Here is a 21,413-nt window from a genome sequence, read left to right as displayed (position 1 = left end):
TGTTCTTATCAGAATGTAGAGGTAAATAATTGTTTTGCTTGTGTTAATACATGGTAGCTTTCAGAAGTGTTGAGCAGAGTCTGACATTTCACAGTACATGTAGGTGAATATTAAATAGGCTGAGAAGCCAATAATGACTTCTTGCAATATGACCAGGAACAGAGTGATAAAACGAAGATAAGGATTTGTTAGGCACTCTTCCTTCAGAAGTAGGTGGATCTACTGCATGCAAAGTTTTATCAAGGGCAAGGACAAGGAGCGGCAAAAAGTATGTTCCCTGGAATTTCATATTTTAATTTTTTCAAAATTGGTTCCTGGTAAGAAAGGAAGCTAACTCAGTAATTTTCATCACACAACTTGGACTTATACAACAGGAGTGCCTCCACTCTTTAAGAAGGGAGGAATGCAACAGAAAGGAAATTATAGGCCAATTAGCCTAACCTCAGTGGTTGGGAAAATGTTGGAGTCCATTATTAAGGACGAGGTTTCAGGGTACTTGGAGACTAATAATAAGTCAAAGTCAGCATGGTTTCTGTCAAAGGAAATCTTGCCTAACAACAAATGAGGAAATCTGCAGATGCTGGAAATTCAAACAACACAGACAAAATGCTGAGGAAGGGTCTCGGCCCGAAACGTCGACAGTGCTTCTCCTTATAGATGCTGCCTGGCCTGCTATGTTCCACCAGCATTTTGTGTGTCTTGCCAAACAAACCTGTTAGAGTTCTCTGCAGAAGTAACAAGCAGGGCGGACAAAGGAGAGGCAGTGGATGTCATTTACTTGGATTTTCAGGTGTCTGATAAAGTGCCACACATGAGGCAGCTTAACAAGTTCTTGTGGCATTACAGGAAAGATACTGGCATGGATAACAGAATGGCTGACAGGCAGGAGGCAGCGAGCAGAAATAAAAGGGGCTTTTTCTGATTAGCTGCCAGTGACTAGTGGTGTTCCTCGGGGTCATTATTGGGAACGCTATTTTTCACATTGTTTGTCAATGATTTCGATAATAAAATTGATGGCTTTGTGGCAAAGGTTATGGATGATACTAAGATAGGTGGAGGGGTAGGTAGTGCTGAGGAAGCAATGAAATTGCAGCAGGACTTATACAAATTGGAAGAATGGGCAAAAAAGTGGCAGATGGAATACAGCATTGGGAAATGTATGATAATGCATTTTGGTAAAAGGAACAATAGTGCAGACTACTATATAAATGAGGAAAAGGTTCAAACATCAGAAGAGCAGAGGGCTTTAGGAGTCCTTGTGCAAGAAGACTCCCAGAAGGCTAATTTACAGGTTGAATCTGTGGTAAAGAAGGCAAATACAATGTTGGCATTTATTTCAAGGGAAATAGAATATAGAAAAGGGGATAACACTGATCCTTTATAAGACACTAGTCAGGCCACACTTAAGAGTACAGTCAACAGCTTTGGGCCCCATATCTCAGAAAGGATGTGTTGTCATTGGAGAGAGTCCAGAGGAGGTGCACGAGGATAATTTCAAGAATGAAGGGGTTAACATATGAGGAGTGCTTAGCAGCTTTGGGCCTGTACTCACTGGAATTTTGAGGAGTGCAAGGGGGGTCTCACTGAAACCTACCAAATGTTGAAAGGACGAGATAGGGTGGATGCGCAGAGGATGTTTCCTATGGTGGGGGTATCCAGCACTAATGAATGAATGAATGATCTTTATTGTCATTATACATAGATACAATGAAACTCTGGCTTCCTCTCAGGCAATTAAACAAAGCAGTGGATAAAAACAAGACAGTAATAGAAAAACAGTATTAAATAGATAAGTAGCAGAAAATAAGTTGCAGCAGCACCAGAATATCACAGTAATGCACAAAGCCTCAAAATTGAGGGAAAACCCTTTGGAACAGAGGTAAGGAGTATTTTTTTTTAGCCAGAGGGTAGTAAATCTGTGGAATGCTCTGCCACAGACTGCAGTGGAGGCCAAATCCGTGCATATACTTAAGGTGGAAGTTGATCATTTCCTAATCGGTCGGGGATCAAAGGATTTGGTGAGAAGGCAGATGTACGGGATTGACTGGGATCCAGGATCTGTCATGATGGAATGGTGGAGCAGACTCAATAGACTGAATGGCCTAATTCTGCTCTTATGACTTATAGGAGAGCCTTGTTCAGTTGATTAATACGTAATTTAGTTAAGACGTACAATGTCATCTCATATTTATAATGCAATTATTATGAGTATCTTAAGAAAGGTGATGAAAAGGGTAATTAAGTAGTGTGAGAGCTTCATGATATAATTCAGTGAAATGGCAAACACCAGCCTTGATAAATTAAGCTGAATGGTCTGTTTTCACATTACAATTTCAAAAGGTTGAAGTTCAAAGTAAATTTATTGAAGTACATACATGTTGACATATACAACCTTAAGATTCATTTTCTTGAAGGTATTTAGAGGAAAAAAGAAATACAGTAGAATTTCATGGACAAGAATACTTAAACAAAGACTGACAGCCAACCAATGTGCAAAAGACTAACTGTGCCAATAAAAAAAATACTGAGAACAAGAGCTATAATGAGTCCTTGAAAGGCAGTCTGTCAGTCATAGTTTCAGGTTATAGTGGTAATTGAAGTTATCCTTGCCAGTTCAGGAGCCTGAAAGTTGTAGCTAAATAACTATTAATGAAGTTGGTGCTTATGCGTGGGAAGGGGGAGCTGGGGGGCTGGGGGAGAAACTTTGGGGTTCTGTCATTCATTCTTTGGGACACTCCTCTGTTTTCATAGATGTTTGCAAAGAAAGAAAAATTCAGGATGTATATTGTATACATTTCTCTGACATTAAATGTACATACTGAATTGATTGGAGTTTCTGGCTTTGACAATGCATTCAGCTCAAATTAATTCAGCAACCCTATTTCTAAAACAGTTCAAAATCTCAAACTATGGCAACCTTGCGGTCTCCACTGACTATTAACCCGGTTCACTGCTCATTTTGTTTTATTTTTCAAAGTTCAGTCATCAATCACTTTTTTTAAAAAAATAGAAGACATTCAGAAATTGACAAAAGCTGACATCAAGACAGTTGTTGAACTGGAGAATTTTGCAGAAAAAGGGCAGAGCAAAGCAATGTGAGGAGTTGGACACTAAGTAACTAGCCAGGAGCTAAGTCAACCAATAGGGGTGACAGGTGAATGGGCCCTGGTACAAGTTGGGACCCAAGGTAACTTCCAATGATGGAGAAAGTGGAGAAAGAGTAAATGAGAGAATTGGAACAGTTAAATTTAAAATGTTGGCAAATGGCTTACATAAGGATGGGATACAGGAGGGCAGGAGCCAATCACTTGAAGCTATGGAGAACAATGTCTTCAATCGTGGTAACATATAGACACCTTCTAAAACTGATTTTGGGTCCACAAGAACACAGTTGTGATACAGACAGATGCCAGTTGAAGAATGAAGTCTTGGGCTGAGTATGAGAGGTTGTGTAACAGACTGAAATTAATGACTTCACTTTTGATGACAATAATAACTGAATGATCAAAAAATTATATCACTTGATGGGTTTACTCCAGTGAGGAGCAGTGTACAAGGCTCCACCTGGTTGAAAATACCCCAATCTTTAACAGTTTACTTTCTCGCTCACCAGTCGCAAGTAGTTACAACAAGGACAGCCTTGAAATATCAAGTTGATTAAGCATTCAGGTTTTTGATATACAACTCAGATCAAGCTCTTCTTCCTAACCATGCTTTTAACTTCAACATACAGGCAGAAATTCACTGCAATGTCTAAACTATAGCTCAGCCTAGCCCTGCATTAACAATCATTAAATTTCAAGCCTGGCTTTATGTACCTGGTAAATCAGTGCACTAATTTACAAACAAATCACTCATGCTACAGGGCATTGAATGTTTCAGCCGGGAAATGGACAAAGGCAACAGTGAAGGAAGTGTTGCTACATGCAGCACATTGGTGGGAATCCCATGGAATGAAGGGAAAGTTATGGAACTATGAAGTATAAAATACAGTTTTGCTCTTATAGCTCATCAACTAACGATGATGACCATAACAATGGAGAAAACAAGAATGGGATCAGAATGAGAATCAGGTTTATCATCACCAGCATGTGACATGAAATTTGTTAACTTAACAGCAGCAGTTCAATGCAATACACAATATAGAAGAGAAAAAATAATAATCAGTAATTTTAAAATACTAGAGCAGATGCAAATACATAACATTTATAAGAGCTGAGCTTACATCAATTAATACGAATTTGCAGCAAGTTTAAAGGGCACCTTTAAGCTTATCGCCCATGAGGCTTAGTGGATTCCAGGGAAATATAATTATTCCACACATAAATCAGCTCCTAAATAGAAATATATTTATCTTTTAGAGATCAAAATGTACACATACTGTAGGGGAAACTAAATCGAAAGTATGAAATAAAAGATTTATCAGTCTGGCAATCAGACAGAAAAAGACATGACTCTTTCACATTACAACCTTCAGAATCCCCTAGCACACTTGTGTGTAAATAAAGTACTTCTCAATCAGAGAATGAGAACATTTACAATGAAGGAGAATCCCATTCAGCTCACTGCACCAGGCAAAACAAACGCAACCCATTTTACCCACCTCTCAGGACTTTGTCTGCTGTGTCCAGTAATAACTCTTCATATCAACTTACGTGTAATGATGCTTTCTGCCTCTATCACCCTCCAAGGCAGTCTCTTCAGACAATCTATCAGTCTCTGGGTGAAAATCTCCTGCTATGTCTCCACTGCCATTCTTACAGTTATTTTAATAATGTAGCCTCTGATTTTCAACACCCCTGCACAAAAACACTGATCAGGCCTCTCAGTCCCCTCCACTGCAAACTGGAACCAATTCAATTCTACAGTCACGGCTGCTTCTTCATAAGCTTCCTCACCAATGCAGTTACATTTTTCCTGCAATGCAGTGACTAGAACTATGCTCCCCACTCTTTCATTCAGTGATAAAGAAAAGCATCCTGCATGCTACTTGGATCACTTCAACCTTGTCTACTGTTGATAAAGATCTGTGGTTGCTCGCTCAAGCTCCCTCCAATTCTCCACTTTCCTCAGTAACCTCCATTTTATCGCTTATAGCCTTACTTTGCTTGCTGCTCTTCCCAAAATACCTTTACCTCACACTAGGCTGGACCAAATTTCATGTCAACTCACAATAAAATTTTCCAGACCTTCTACTCCTTCCTACAGTCTCAAGTTTTCCTCATTAACCACCCCACAGTTTTTTGAATCATAAAACATAAGCACAAGAACAGCACACCACACTGCTGTGCTGAACCAAATAACTTGGCAATCAAATGGCCAGCTAAACTAATTGCCTACACATTCCAGGCACCCACCACTCTGTAAAAATTTTGCCCCTTACATCTCCTTTTAAATTACCCCTTCTCACCTTAAATGTATGTCCTCTGATTTTGAACATTTCAACCCTGGGAAAAGTGATACTGTCTGTCTACTCTATCTACACCTCTCATAAACTTATCAACGTCTATGAGATGCCCTCAGCCTCTGCTGCTCCAGAGTAAACAACCCAAGTTTGTCCAACCTCTTATTACCGCACATGTCCTCTAGTCCAGGCAACATCCTCATAAAACTCTTCTACACTCTCTCTAAAACCTCAACATCCTTCCTATAACAGGGCAACCAGAACTGTATGCAATACTCCAAACTAGGATTTTATAAAGCTGCAACATAACTTCTTGACCTCTTGAACTCAATGCTTAAAATAATAAAGGCAAGCATTCCACATGCCTTCTAAACCACCCTATCAAAGTACTTACCCACTTGGACCTCAAGATCCCCCTGTTCCTCAACACTGAAGGATGTTGCCCTTATCAGTGTGCTGACTTTTCATGACCCCTCCTGGCATTCCAAATTCTCTTGAGTTCTTTTCTGGCTTCTCTATAATCCTCAAGGGCTTTGCTTAATTCCAGCTTTCTAAGATTTACATACTTTACCTTTTCTTGACTAAATTTGCTCAACATCCAAGGTTTTCTTACCTTGCCCTTGTCCTTTTCTTATCCTTGTCCTTCCTTCTGACTGGAACATACCTGTCCCATACTCTGTGCAGTTGGTCCCTAAACACCCTCCAATTAACTCTCCCCAGTTCCACCCCAATGCTCTCATAATTTGCCCTGCTCCAATTTAATACTCTCCCACAAGGTCCATACTTATCCTTATTTATAACCATCTTAAAACTTAAGGAGCTGTGATTACTGTTCCCTAACTGCTCACCCACTGAAAGGTCAGTCACCTGGCCAAGCCCAACACCAGATCCAGTACAACCCCTCCTCCTGTTGGATTATCTACACATTGATTTAAGAAACCCTCCTGGAGGCACCTAACAAATTACGCCGCGTCTAAACCTCTTACGCTCAGAAAGTTCCGGTTTTTATTAGGGAAGTTTACGTACCCCATAACAACAACTCTATTGTTTTGAATATCTGCATTTCTGTTCCTCAATGTCTCAGTGTCTATTGGGTGTCTGTAGTACAATCCCATCAGAGTGATTATACCAGTCCTATTTTTGAGTTCTACCCATAGACTCAGCGGACGAGCCCTCCAATATGTTCCCTCTAAGTACAGCTGCGATATTGTCCCTGATTAGTAATGCAACTCCTCCACCCCCTTTTACCTCTCTTTTTCCCACCTTCTGCAAAATTTCTTTACTGACCCCCTACAGTTAGATCCAAGCCAGTTTTTACATTACCAAGAGCACGGAATCAAAAGCTATCAACCAGTAATCTTGATTTCCTGCAACTCGCAGATTTTCTCTTTTATTTTGTCAACCACCTTCATGGACTCTTGTCAAACATAAACTCATCAAACATATCATGCATCAAACTCATCAATCTTCCTTGTTACTTTCTCAAAAAAATCCAATCAATTTTATCAGATAAGACCTTCCCATTAACCAATTTTGAATGTCCCATATTAAACTTTACCTTTCCACACCAAGTCTTACGATTGTAATGTAGGAAACCCAATAGCTAATTTGAATATCTCACTAAGATATACATAATTTTAATGGCCTTTGACAGGGTAGATGTGGTGTTGATGTTTTACCCAGCTGGTATGAGAAGAAACAGGGAATGAGAGAGAAAAATAAATTTCTTCACCCAGAGCCTGAGGAGTCCTCGAAATTCTCTAGCTAGTCATGGAGGCTGCATACATTCTTGACAAAGAAAGGAAAAGTCAGAGGAATTAAAAGAGATTGGATTAGAGGAGGAAAGTGGAACTCAGATAAATGATCAATCATGACCTCAGTGAATACCAGAGCAAGTACAAGGGTTCTGCTTTATTTCTTTCAATGCCCTCAACTGAATGATCTGAGTAGTAGTTGGAATTATTTTTGAATTACTATTTCCAGCATCTATTTGAATGAATAGCTGATTACAAATGAGAAGAGATTCTCTGTTCTTCTTTAAAATAGCCTTGGATAGATAGGGCCTTGAATCTACTCCTATTCAAAAGAAGGCTATGCCTGAGAGTTCAGCACTGGATAGATAGCCTTAACGTTTGTGATCAAACTCAAGGAAGTGTACATGAGCCTATTCTGAGAATCAAAATTGCCAGAGGTTAGACAGGTTCGGGTACCAGCTATTCACAGGTAGAAAGGGATACAAAGAGACCAGGTGGTCCCATGTGTATTTGCATTGGGGACTGCAAACAGCAGAGACAGACCCTACTGATCTCTCATTCCCAAGGCCAATAACTCCAGGGAAAGAGAAAATACAGAGAGAAAGAAAAATTACTATCCCTTTTGGGGGTTTATCACAATATTTATCAAATAACTTGCAGCTTTTCCTGTAATTTGGTTGTCAAATACTTTATGACCTTGAGGTTATAAAAACTGCTTTAAAAATGCAGATCTTTCTTTTGACCTGTTTTGCAAATATGACTTCTCATCTTTTTTTCCAGTTCTGATGAAGGGTCTCAGCCTGAAATGTCGATTGTTTACTCTTTTCCATAAATGCTGCCTGCCCTGCTGAGTTCCTCACGCATTTTATGTGTTGCTCGCAAAGGTTACATTCATCATGATACAGACGTGCCAATTTTAAGGCAAGCATCAACCTTATTAACTTTCATGTGGTTGCAAGCAGGTAATTTTTCCATTTGATGTGTATAATTCTACATGATCTATCAAGTACCACATCAAATCACAATACCTTGAGGCTTGTGAAGAAGGCAAATTTACTTCAGGCAAGTAACAAAAATCATAAAACATAGCTAAGATTTCTCAGCTTTCATTTGTGCTTAGTTCATGATCCTACCCTCATTTTTTTTAAACTGTCAAATTGGTATTCAACTTTAATAATACTAAACATGCAATATAAATATATTTCCCAAGGAACAATATGAACTAAGATCCAGAAGGAAATATTTTAATAGGTGACATCAACCTTGGTCAAAGTTACTTTATTACCAAAATGCATGCATGTTGCCATACACTACCCTGCGATTCACTTTCTTATGGGCATTCATAGTAAATAGAAAGAAACACAACAGAATCAATAAAAAGAACACACGCGACAGATGAACAAAAAAAACGATGTTTAAAAGACAGACTGCAAATACAAAAAGAAAAAATAAACAATTATCAAGAACATGAGTTGTACAGTCTTATGGTCATAGAACATACTTCATGGTCAGGGCTAAATGCTGAAGATGAATTTTGGGTGGGAATTCCAGAGCAATGAACATCTACAATAAAACTCTGATAACCTGAGACTCTGGGGGCTCTGGACTGGCAGATTTTCTGGACTCTTGAATATCATTTATATTAATACCACAACACACCTTCAATTCGCTTTTTCAGATGTTACACAGCCTTGTAATAAATTTCCCAGAGAACCACACAAGTGACAAGGAACATGGCAACCAGAGTACTGCTAAGTAGAAAGGGAATGGACAAATATCATTTGAAAAACCAGAGGCTGAACCATCAGGATTTTTGAATAGTTGGATAGCAGATTATTGGAGTTTTATAGCACTGACACTTCATAAGGGATTTGTGATAAAAACATTTTAATTGAGATATAGATACAGAAGATAACAGATCAAAGACAAAATTTGATCACAACAGAACCAAAGGCTTGTTCAAATTTGGATTTTAAAGGATCATCACAAAGCAGTTAATAAACAAATAGATTAAAGGGAGCCAGTTCCTGATCTTAGATCCCAGGCAACAAAGCCAGAATAATTACAAATCAGAGACTGCAGAACTGGAGCCCCCATAGGTCACCAGGGCTCATTGGAAAGTAAAATCCCAATGGGGAGGGGTAGTACCACACCCCCCAAGGGGGTAGTAACGTGGCCTAAGGGGATGTTAGGGGAAATAGATTCTTGGGCGGAGGGGAAGCGGTAAGCTGCACCCGAACCCGAGACCTGACCAATCGTGTCAACTTGGCGCTATCATCAACATCGGCATTCTCAGTTTGGCTCAATTTTTTATTTTAATTTAGCCCCTTTAATAATGATAAGTACATACAGCATGATCTCTATGAGTCAGAAGGCAGTGAAGCTTTGAATTTTAATCTTGCTAAGAAACAAACTACAATAAGTGCATCAATACAACGTTACATTCTAGGAGTATGATTTTATTCCATTCCTGTCAGAGCAGCGATGCCCCTTGTGTCTTATTTGTAATACTGTACTGTCTAATGAAGCCATGAAACAGTCATACAATTGGTGAAAAATGAATAATGTCTGCTGTATCAGAAGTGCTCACCACTGTTCTCTAAATGGATGCCAGTATCTTAAAATCAATTCCTCTGAATAATAACTGTAGCTCATCGTATTGATGAAATGAGTAAAGACACTGAGTATCAACTACGCACAAAGCTACAAAGAACAAAATTTGGGATACAACTGGAGAGTCAACTGAGTCAGACAATGAGACATTGCTAATGGCATATGTACAGTTTATCAAAAAAGTAAGTTTATTAAGAAATTCTCTTTGGTAAAATGTTAAAAACAAAAATCAATGGAGAATCAATCCACAATGACCTCAAAATATATATTGAGGATAAAAGTATTCCAATTAGGAACATGATTTCTTGTGCAACAGATGTGAGCACTATATATGACAGGTCGCCATGCTGGTTTAATGGCATTTATGAAAAAGAATTTCCAAGTCTGTTTATAATCTATTGTATAATGCATTATCAACATCTCGCAGCCAAAAACCTCAGCCAACAAATTTTTTCAAGCATGACTCTTGTAATATCTGCCACCAACAAAATTAAATCTTCTCCATTAAATAGCAGAATTCTTTGGCAGTTATGCTAAGATAACGATGAGGAGTTTGAACACTTGCTTCTTCACACTTAAGTGCATTGACTGGCAAAAGGCTGCTGTTTAAAATGTTTCTTCAATCTTTTTAACACTGTTTAAATTTTTGTTCAAAGTCAACAAGAGCTTGCAAAATAAGATTGAACTTCTATGTGGAGATGTGACATACCTAGCTGATCTATATGACAAAATGAACAATCTAAATATGAAACTGCAGGGTGAGAATTTCAATTTAATCCTGGCAAAGAGTACAGTGTCCACTTTTATCAGAAAGTTGGAAATATATAAGCAAACTAGAGGGAGAAGAACGTTCTCACAGTTTCCCTGCATGGAAAGTACCACACTCTTCTTCACAGACAGTGAATTGCAAGAGTACTACTTACACCTGCAGTCACTGAAGAAAGATTTTCAGAATCAATTCAAGGATTTGAGCAATCTGGAATTTCCGGACTGGGTAATTAACCCATTTCTTTGCAAGATGGAAGAACAGAAAGAGAGCTTACAGGAATGAAGGAGGAGCAAAAATGCTTTTCAATAATGTCGGCTTTTAAGGTACGTGGCTACACTGTCAGACGAAGTTTCTTGGTCTTTGAAGAACAGTCAAACTGTTTTTCATTGCATTTCCATCCTCCTACCTTGTTGAAAGAGGCTTCAGTGAAGTGAACCACAAAATCAAAAGACAGAAACCATTTGGACACTGTTAGGCTTTTGCTGTCACAACTTGAACCAGATATTTTCTCTCTTGCTGAAAACCATCAAGCTGAAGGATCACATTGATATCGAAGCTACTGTACAGCACACAGGTACTGTCAGCTAGGTTTCAAGACAAAAATTTAAAGCAAGATCATTTTTCTCATGTTAGTGTACGGTAGACATGGTTTTACATTATGGGAGTGCCAGAAATTATATTGTGCCTAACAGGGGTGTTGGCAAGTATGACAGTGCTTTAGGGTGGAGGTGTTGTAAAGTATGAAAGTACTTTGGGGGGTTTTGGGCTAAAAAAGTTTGGGAAACACTGAGCTGAAGTTTTACACAAAGTGAAAGACTAGTCAGCAAGAGCAATGAAATAGTCAGGTTTAGGCATAACAACAGCATAGGAGAGGATTCCAGGAACAGTCAATGAAAGGGAGAGTTGATAATGGATGATATCACAAAGCGGAAGTAAACATTCTTGATGATGAATCGAAAAATTCGGTCATTCATTTTTCAGATCTGAGCGATGCTGGCATGGCAAGAATGTTTTGCCCATCCCTACTTGTTCTGCAACCTAGTGGATTGCTAAGCAATTTCAAACCAGCATTCAACTGCATTGCTGGGTTCAGAGATAGACCCTGGCAAGGAAGATAGATTTCCTCCCATGAAGAACATCGGTGAACTAGATGGTATTTTGAAACCAATTTGGTCATTGTAACTGATTTCTTTTTTTCTTTAATTCAAGATTATTAACCAAATTTAAGTTCCAATACTGCCACAATAGGATTCAAACTCCCATCTCTGGATTTTTCATAGTCAAAATAAATTTATTATTAAAGTACGTATATGTTACCATACATTACCTCAAGGTTCATTTTCTTGCAGACATTTACAAAAAAATAAAGAAATACAATAGAATTTATTACAACGTATGCATAAACAAAGATTGACAAACAACCACTGTGCAAAAGAAAGTCAATAAAAATAAATAAAGCATGAACACAAGTCGTAGAGCCCTTCAAAGTGATTGTGAAATCAGTTCAGAATTGAGGTGAGTTCAGGGTAGTTGCAGAGTGACAAGAGCTGCTGAAACTGGTGGTGTGGGACCCAAGGCTCCCCTATCTCCTGCCCAATGGTGATAGCAAGATCAGAGCATGGCCTGGATGGTAGGGTACTTGATGATGGATGCTGCTTTCATGTGGCAGTGCTACATGTAAATATGCTCATCATGGGAGAGCATTGCCTATGATGGATGGGCTGTACCCACCTCTTTCTGCATAGTTTTCTGTTCTTGGGCATTGTTGTTTCTATCCAGGCTTTGATGGAACTAGTTAGATACTCTCCACTATATAGCTATAGAAATTTGTAAAGTTTTAGCTCAGATGCCAAATCTATCAAAACTTTTAAGAAAGTAAAGGCACTGTTGTGTCTTCTTTGTGAAGACACTTACATGCTAGTCCCAAGGCAGATCCTATCCAGAATTCCTTGTTATACTCACCTCACCCTGTCAGATACATATTCTCCCAATGTATCTCTTCTCCATCCTGTCCGCCACTTCAAAGTAACTTGTTTCTCGTGATCTTGATCTTGATGAAGGCTTTTCAACCTGTACTGTCGATCCATTTCTCTTTCCACAGCTGCTGCCTGACCCATTGAGTGTTTCCAGCAATTTTAGTTTTAAACCTCTGGGTAATCCAGTCACTTAACCATCATGCCACCACTGTACCCAGATCAAACAGCAATTATTATCAACCAGCTTCTAACAGTTGTCATATGTGGAAAATGTGACCAAGGTATAGGCTCGTGATGGACTAAAAACAAGTATTTTCAATAAATGGTTGGAGATTTTAGCTCTGGCAACATTGTTGCATGGCAACAAAAATGCAAAACAAGGACAGTATTAGGATTAAAAGATACAACAATAAAATAAAGGCAAACACCAGTGTACACGAGGAACCTGATGTTTTGATTTTAGATAATAATGTCAAAGAATAGCAGATAAGTGGTCAGGGTCAAAGGCAGAGTTTGAGTGAGGAGAACAGGAGGTTTGGAACCTGACCACCTAAACTGTGAGTGAAGTTTGATTGATCTGAGCACCAGGCCAATTTGGAAAGGTTGGATACAGGCCAGAATGTGGTAGCGGGGTCCAGGCCCAGAATGTATCAAAGCAACTGGGCCCAGATCCTAGTGCGAGGAATGACCCAACATTTGGATAATGTAAGTGCCGGGTCGAATGTATGGAAAAGGCAGTGTGTCGGAACCGGAGGCGAGCGTCAGGCTGGTTCTGCTTTCTGTTCTGTGATGTTTGCTCCACTCTTCTCTCCACTAAGGCTGAGGTTGTGGACTTGCTCTGGCTGCTCCAGGCTTCATGTCCATGGACTCACTTTCATTCTGAAATCGTCTGCTTGCTTTTAGTATCTGCATGAAGTTTTTTCCTCTCTCTGCACATTGGGTGTTGGATTTTTTTTTAAATGGGTTCTTTTGTGTTTCTTGTTTTGTGGCTGCCTCCAAGGAGATGAATCTCAAGGTTGTATAATGCATACATACTTTAATAATAAATGTACTTTAAACTTTGATAAGAAATAAATGAGACAAGGAGGGACCTAGGTAACTCAGCTAATGAAATATTGGAGTAAGTAGAGACACAATTCTCAGTCTGAAAATTAATATGTAAGAATACAAACTACAAGGGCTTTTCCACCGCTGAATAATATTGGAGCTTCAAAAGATGATTGCATGGTCAAAGCTCAAAGCATTAAAAAACTACACCATTGTCACATCAGATATCATTAGTTGCAGGCCACCCACAACAGAACAGAAAGAGTGAGAATTCTTAAGAGACCAAAATGCTCCTGGTTATTTTTGGTGGGGTATGAGCAGGAATAAGGATGAGTTTTCTCAACACTAATTTTTAGTTTCTACTGTACTTTAAAAAGACAGTTATGCCTGGTAAAACAAATCCAAAACAAAATCTTATTTTTCCTTGAAACTCCCAAAGCAGAACATACCAAAAAGTCAATTATAAGATCATGCTAGAGATTTGTATTTATGCAAATCCTTAGTGTATTACAAGCAAAACATCTTCAAATTATAGTTATTCTTATAAGGAAAATGCCAGTCAATCAGTACACAGTAAATTTCCATAAACAGTATTTGGATATTGATCAGATAACCTGATTCAGGTTTTTCACTTGAGGCTACACATTGGTCAAAACCTGAGGAACAACTCCCCTGACCTCTTTCAACAAATGGGGCATCAGAGGAAAGCCTTTAAGTCCATAAAAGGCTAACAAGAGTCAACATTTCATCCAAAATATAGAAGATATTATGGTGCAGCATTTTCTCCACAACAGACCCCAGTGACAGACTAAGTTTCAATTGATGATTGATTTCTGATTGATGGCTTAATTAAAACTGTGCCTAATTTGGTACATATTTACCTTTTGTAAAGTTCAAAATCATGAAGGAAAGCATTGCCCAGTAACACATAGTTGGACAACCTATGAGAAGCTTGTCAGCAATCAATGAATAAGATGAGATTACATTTCCACTGATGAAATTCATTTTTAATCCTCACATGATGCAAAAGTGGAATCAAAATCTATTTTAAAACCAAACCTTTAGTGACCCCAGATAACAATAAGTCTTTGATACTGAGTAAATCTAAAGCTCAAGGATGATTCTGAAAAAAGAAAGGAATGTCAATGTGCATTTTGTTTTAAAATGCACAAATATAAACGTACAGAGCAATTTTAAAGTGTCATTTTGAAATTAATACCAAGAAGCAGCTTTGCAATTATTACAAAGAACTGACCAGATTTTTATGACCTAAAAAAGGATGAATATGACATACAGCTCAAAACTACAATAGAAGGATGTACTGTCTCTGTATGAAGTTATGGAATACCATTTATGCATACAAGATGAGAGGGTGTCAGCACACATGAAGAGAAGGGAATGAAGTTGAATGCTGATGGAGTAGTGAACAGGTCATGAGGAAGTTGCGAAAGGATGTAAACAAACTTGCAGATGGTCACTTTATGCAACAATTGAGGCTAACAATTTTCAAATCAGAAATTTGCTCTTTGTTAACTGTAAGTAGTTAAAAGACTGCTTTTAACTAAATGCTCAGCCACAGTTTTATTGAAAGCTAGAATTGGCTTAATTGGATAATTGACCTATTCCTGTTGGTGTCTCTTGTTGTCACCGTGGAAATGGGTTAAATAATGTGTAAAGGAGTGGTATCTAGAATTACTCTCCTGACTCATGACGACACACTCAAAGTCACCATGTTGGTTAGCTTAACTGCCCATAGATAAACATTCGCCCTGCGTCGTTTATTTCGGTTTTTGGAGTTGCGTGAGTCTTGCTTTCTTACCTTGGCAGCGTTCTTGCAGTATCTCTGGACGGCCTGGTGTATCAGTTGTTGAACGCTGAGGGTCCCGTCACCACAAGGTACGACGATGGCCGTGCGGCCGAATTGCACCGTCACCTTCATGCCGACAGCTTGCGACAGAACCGAGCGTAGCACAGGTGAACGACTGATTGCCGGCGCACCTGTACACCTGGGCGTGAAGGGCGACTCGCCAAGGCTCGGGCCAAACAGCTCAGGATGCTGGCAATTCTTCTCTCAACTCCAGTTAAAGACCCCTCATCCTCAGACAATGGAAATACAGGTGCAAGCAGGTTAGGTGAAACAAGTATTTTTGTAACAGCGATGAAAATTAATTGAATAAATTTAAAATAGTTAAGCCCTCCCCTTTCTCGAGTTTCCGTTCAGACCGTGTATGGAGATAATTGCACTGTGTATGGGGGGGGGGGGGGCAGAGTCTAGTCAAGATCGCAATGAAACTTCCTGGGAGTCGATATAGGATTTGAATCGTTGTGTTATCCCTATTACTGGTATTGCTTCTCTGCCACCATATACAATGCAGGTGCTTGATCTAGGAAGTCTGTTGCCCAACTCTCTGGTCCACCGACACGGCCGGAAGGAGCCGACTTCCTCTCCCAGGTGAAACAAGGCGGGAGAGTGGGAATAGGATCCGGGCAGGAAGATGGGGGAAAAGTTTCTCAGGCTGCCGTCAAATCCCAAGTAAGATCCAACACCGATCACTGACCCCACCCTACGCTTGGCTTCCTTGCACTGGGGGTCAGGTAGCAAGAGCTGACCAGTTCTTTATGACACCGAAACCAGTCCCCTGATTTTGTTTTGCCGATGCCTCCTTTTCCTATATTACCGTGCTCTTTTCCTCTCCTTACAAGTTTCTAAACTCCTTGAGAGACCGTTGAACCGGATCTTCTGTTAGTGTGGTGTTTCACCTCGGGGAGGTTCGGTTGGAGCTTTCTCCTCTCTCAAACTCTTCCGCCAAAATACTTTTCTCCAAACTTTTCCCTCTCGTGGCCGCAGCGGGAGCAGACACGCCAGGCCTCGATCTCTCTCGCGCTCTCTCTCTCTCAATCTGTGTGCACTCATTCAGAAGTTAACCCTTTGCTCGCCGATGCTCTCTGAAACCGCAACTTCAGTAAATCATGCAGTATCACTTATAAACGAGTCGCCCGGAGAATCGCAAAATAAAACGCAGAGATTTTTTAAATGCACTTTAAAAGCAAGTTACTACTTGAAATATTCTTAGTAAACTAAGATTGAGGATAGTCTATAGATAAAATTATTGCCAAAACAATCTGTGGGGACGATTATATGATTTAAGATTTTTTTTTGTGAAATAAGTTGTATTTCGTGATGGTTGTTAGATGGAAAATTCAAACAGCTGGAGTTCAAAGCAAATTTATTCTCCAAGTACATGTATATCACCATATATTACCTTAAAATTCATTTTCTCATAGGAAAATAAAGAAATACAATAGAATTTATGGGGAAAAACTCTACATAACAAAGATCCAATCAGCAAAAGAGGACAAATTTTCCAAATAATAATTTTTAAGTAAATAAATAATACTGACTGGTACAGGCCTTGAAAGTGAGTCTATAGGTCATGGAATGGGTTCAGAGTTGAGGTGATTGAAGTTATTCACACTGGGTCAGGAGCCAGATAGTTCCAGAGTAATAACTGTTATGAATCTGGAACTTGGAGTGGGGTGCAGGGTGAGGACATGCAAAACTCTGGAAATGTACATCTGTTTATGAATTTCTTTTTGCTCCTCAAAATTCTGTCCGCCAACGCCACAAAACACTTGTGTTTCTGTGCCATCACTTTTTGACTCAAGTACTTCATAATCAAAGTTTAAAAACTTGCAGTGTCAACTATTGAAATAGAAGAAACAAGGCAATCACTTTGCATGCCACAAGATTCCAAATACTGCAATACGATGATAAACACAATCTGTTCCAATGCTATTGGTTCAGCAATAATACTGGCAAGACCAAGGAAAACTATTCTAATCTTATTGGTGCTGAGTTGTATTATCGTACTGCTCCCTAGCAAAAGGTAGGTATCAGTCTCTTGCTTTCGCTAACTCTTTTTGCCAAGTCAATGACAGAAGACTATTCAACCACATTGGCATCACGGGTTTTTTTTAAAACACGTGCAACAATGCCTAAATTAAAGCAACACACAAAATGCTGGTGGAACGCAGCAGGTCAGGCAGCATCTATAGGGTCTGGGCCCGAAATGTCGACAGTGCTTCTCCCTATAAATGCTGCTTGGCCTGCTGTGTTCCACCAGCATTTTGTGTGTGTTGCTTGAATTTCCAGCACCTGCAGATTTCTTTGTGAATGTCTAAATTATCTGGTTTTCAAAAAAAAAGTTTTTCATTGTTGCTGAACCAGTCAAGGCAGAATTTACCTGTTTGCAATACAGTGTGTGGTTGGGTTTCCTCGGACTGCTCTGGTTTCTTCCCATAGTCCAAAAATGTACCCGTTAGTAGGTTAATTGGTCATTGTAAATTAAGTGATTAAGTCTGTGGGTGGGTTGCTGAGTGGCACAGCTTAAAGTGCGGAGGAGCCTATTCTATTCTATGTTTTTAAATAAATAAAATATGTCTGCACCTCAAACCAAGTTGTCATGATAGGGTAACAGGAGATCACTGTCAAGCTATAATACAAGTGGAATGGCCTAAGAAAGTGAAAGTGTTTTAAAACAATGCTTAAATTTTCTTAACCTGTGCCAGAGATTTTAATGCAGTAACTAAACTGCATTAAAATCTGAAAATGCTACATTTTCAAAGAAGCGTTTTTAAAAAAAGACAATTGAATGTGGGATTCTTCCAGTAACAGAGATGAGCATAAAAGTTCTCTTGAATTTATACAGGGAAAAGAATAGACTTCTCTGCAATGTTCTGGACTTTAAGCAACATTTGGAATTGCATTACTACTTGTGGAATCTTTTTGATATACTATTTATGTGCTCGATTTTCTATGATACACCGATATCGCAGGACAAAGTACTTCACTGGCTATAAAACTCATTAGCGGATTCTGAATTCCTACTTACAAATGAGTTCTTCCTCCCTCCCCACCCCACAGTTACAGTGTACCAGTAGAACATGTAGATAGGTATACAGATAATGCCAGTTTGCATATCCATAGAAAAATATCCCAAACAACAGAATTAGAAAACAGAACATAGAACAATACAGTATTGGAACAGGCCCTTCAGCCCACAATGTTATGCCAAACTAATTAAATTATAATTCAATTGCTAAACTAACTTAATCGCTTCTGCCTACACAACATCTATATCCTTCCATTTCCTGTACAATCATGTACTTATCCAAGAACCTTTTGAGTGCCTGCCTCTATTGTATCTGCCTCCAGGCAATGTATTCCAGGCACCCACCAAAAAAAAGTGCCCTGCACATCCCCTTTGAATGTACCCCCCCCCCATCCTAAATGCATGCCCTCTGGTATGAGACATTATAACCCTGGGAATAGTTGTAGTCTACTCCAGCTATGCCTCTCATAATCTTTATAGCCTCTGTCAGGTCTCCCCTCAGCCTCCACTGCTCCACAGAAAACATTCTAAGTATGTCCAACCTCTTCTAGCACATGTCCTCTAATCCAGGTAGCATCCTAGTAAAGCCGTTCTGCGTCCTCTCCAAAGCCTCGATGTTCTTCCTATTATGCGTCGATGAACTGAATACGATACTCTAGATGTGGCTGTAACTTGCCAACTTCAACTCAGTTCCTTTTTTAAGAAAAGCGAACGTGCCGTGTGCCTTCTTTACACTCTGTTAGCCTGTGTTGCCTGTTCCAGAGAGCTGTGGACTTTAATCCCAAGATCCCTCTGCTCATTAGCACTGTTAAGGATCTTGCCATTAACAGTGTACTATCCCTTTACATTTGATCTCCCATTTCACATTTGGCTAAGATAAACTCCATCTGCCATTTCTCTGCCCATATCTGCATCTATACCCTCTGGCAGTCTGCTACACTGTTTACAATACTAACTTTTATATCATTTGCAAACTTACTAAGCCACCCAACTATATTTACATCCAGGTCAATATATCACAATCAGCAGAGGTCCCAGAACGGATTGCTGTGGAACACCAATAGTCACAGACCTCCAATCACAATAAGGCCCTCTGACACAATTCTCTGTCTTCTATGGCCAAGTCAATTCCGAATCAAAATTGCCAATTCACTGTGGATTGCATGCATAATCTTCTGGGTGGGTCTTCCATGAGGAGCATTGTCAAACATCTTACTAAAATCCATGTAGACAACATCAATAGCTCCACCTCCTTCAATCACCTTTGTCACCTCCTTGGAAACACTTAGTCAAGTTGTGATACGTGGCTTGTCCTGCACAAAGCCATGCTAATTGTCCTATCCTTGAAATTACTCTGCAGTAACTTCCTACCTCTGACATGAAACTCACTGGTCTATAGACACCCTCCAGACACGCCAGTGGACACTGATTGAGTGTTGGAACCCACAAGAAAGGTGGGAGCTTCGAAGACCGCACCAGGAGGTCGGTCATTAAGGCTATCAGTGTAAAAGCAGGGCCGGTGGGGACTTGTGTGTGTGTCCACTCATACCAGAGTGACAAGTCCACCACAGAAGAACGGACTAGCAGAAGGACGGAGAGGTCATAGCTGAATGACCACACCGATACGATGGATTAAGAAAGCAAAAGGAAGGTTTGCCTGACTGTAGCTGTTACATCTCGCGCACTCTCTCTCTCTCTCTCTCTCTCTCCAAGGATTACAATACAACAACTATAACTACATCAGCACTCATGAACTGAACTGAACTTTATACTTTTCTATGACAATTTATTTACCCCTAGACATCGATAGAGCTTGTTTATTATTGATTATTATTATTCCTACACTTTTAGTTTTATTACTGCTAACTGGTTTTATATGTATATTTGCATTATTGATATGGTTTTGCTTATTTTTATTAATAAACACCTTTAGTATAGTACCACCAGACTCCAACAAATTCTTCTTTCTCTGCTGGTTAGACACCCAGTTACAGGGTACGTAACACCAGGATTATTCCTATTTCCCTTGAATAAGGGATCAATATTAGCAATTTGCCAGACCTCCAGGACCCTGGAATGGCAGAAGAAAACATTAAAGATATTCGTCAAGGCCACAACAATCTCATCCTTTGCCTCTCTCGATAACCTGGGATACTTTCCTTCAGGCCCTGAGGACGTCCACTTTAATGTTCTCTAAGAGACCTGACATTACTTTCATCTTTATCTTGAAAAGGTGCAGCAAGGTAACATGCTCCACACTGATCTCCCTTATCAACTATATCCTCCAGCTTGGTAATGTACTCACTTAGGACCACACCTACATCCAAGCATATCTTCTGTCCTTTAGCCTTAAGTGGTCTTACAAACTTCCTACTTATCCTCTTGCTCCTGACATATGTATAGAGTACTTTGGGGTTCTTTTAAATTCTACCTGCCAAGGACTTCTCATGGCCCCTCCTGGTGTATCTAATTCCCCCCCGAGTTCTTTTGCAGCTTCCTTACAATCCTCAAGGGCTTTGTTTGGTTTTAGCTTCCTGACCCTTACTTACATTTCCTTTTCCTTCCTGACCAAATTCACAACCCCTTTCAACATCTAAGGTTCCCTGACCTGAGACATGAGACTTCTTTTATTTGTAGTGGGATAGATACCAGCTTTCTGTTTATTGACCAAGCGTTGCTTCCTGAAGACGCAAGGGACTGCAAATGTTGGAATCTGGAGCACCACAGAAACTCTCAAGAGGAACTCAGCAGGTCAAGCAGTGTCAGTGGGAGGAAAGAAATTGTCAATGATTTAGATTGAAACCCTGCATTGAGATGGGGTAGAGTTAAAAGGCTGTTACAGAGGAATGATAGATGGAGACAGAAGAAAAACTAAAAACCAACATGTGCAGCATGGTAGACTCACATCACACTTGGATTGCCTCTGCCATCCCCCCACCCCTCACCAATCTGGTTCTG

At 39.6% G+C, this 21,413-nt stretch overlaps 1 protein-coding gene across 4 annotated transcripts in view; it reads right to left on the bottom strand.

Moving 5' to 3' along the window:
- Nucleotides 1-16,555, bottom strand: part of pard3bb (par-3 family cell polarity regulator beta b) — a 1,128,463-nt gene extending 1,111,908 nt beyond the window's left edge. The window contains exon 1 of one of the 4 annotated variants that reach the window (XM_059967323.1): nt 15,383-16,555. In XM_059967323.1, the coding sequence (XP_059823306.1) occupies nt 15,383-15,502 (120 nt within the window). In that variant the 5' untranslated portion in view covers nt 15,503-16,555. The remainder of the gene's footprint in view (nt 1-15,382) is intronic. The other 3 variants (XM_059967326.1, XM_059967321.1, XM_059967325.1) reach the window with 3 other exon arrangements.
- Nucleotides 16,556-21,413: the final 4,858 nt, after the last annotated feature.

Source organism: Hypanus sabinus, chromosome 4 (assembly GCF_030144855.1).
Source record: "Hypanus sabinus isolate sHypSab1 chromosome 4, sHypSab1.hap1, whole genome shotgun sequence".
In the NCBI taxonomy this organism is placed as follows: domain Eukaryota; kingdom Metazoa; phylum Chordata; class Chondrichthyes; order Myliobatiformes; family Dasyatidae; genus Hypanus; species Hypanus sabinus.
This window is presented reverse-complemented; position numbering and strand designations above follow the sequence as displayed.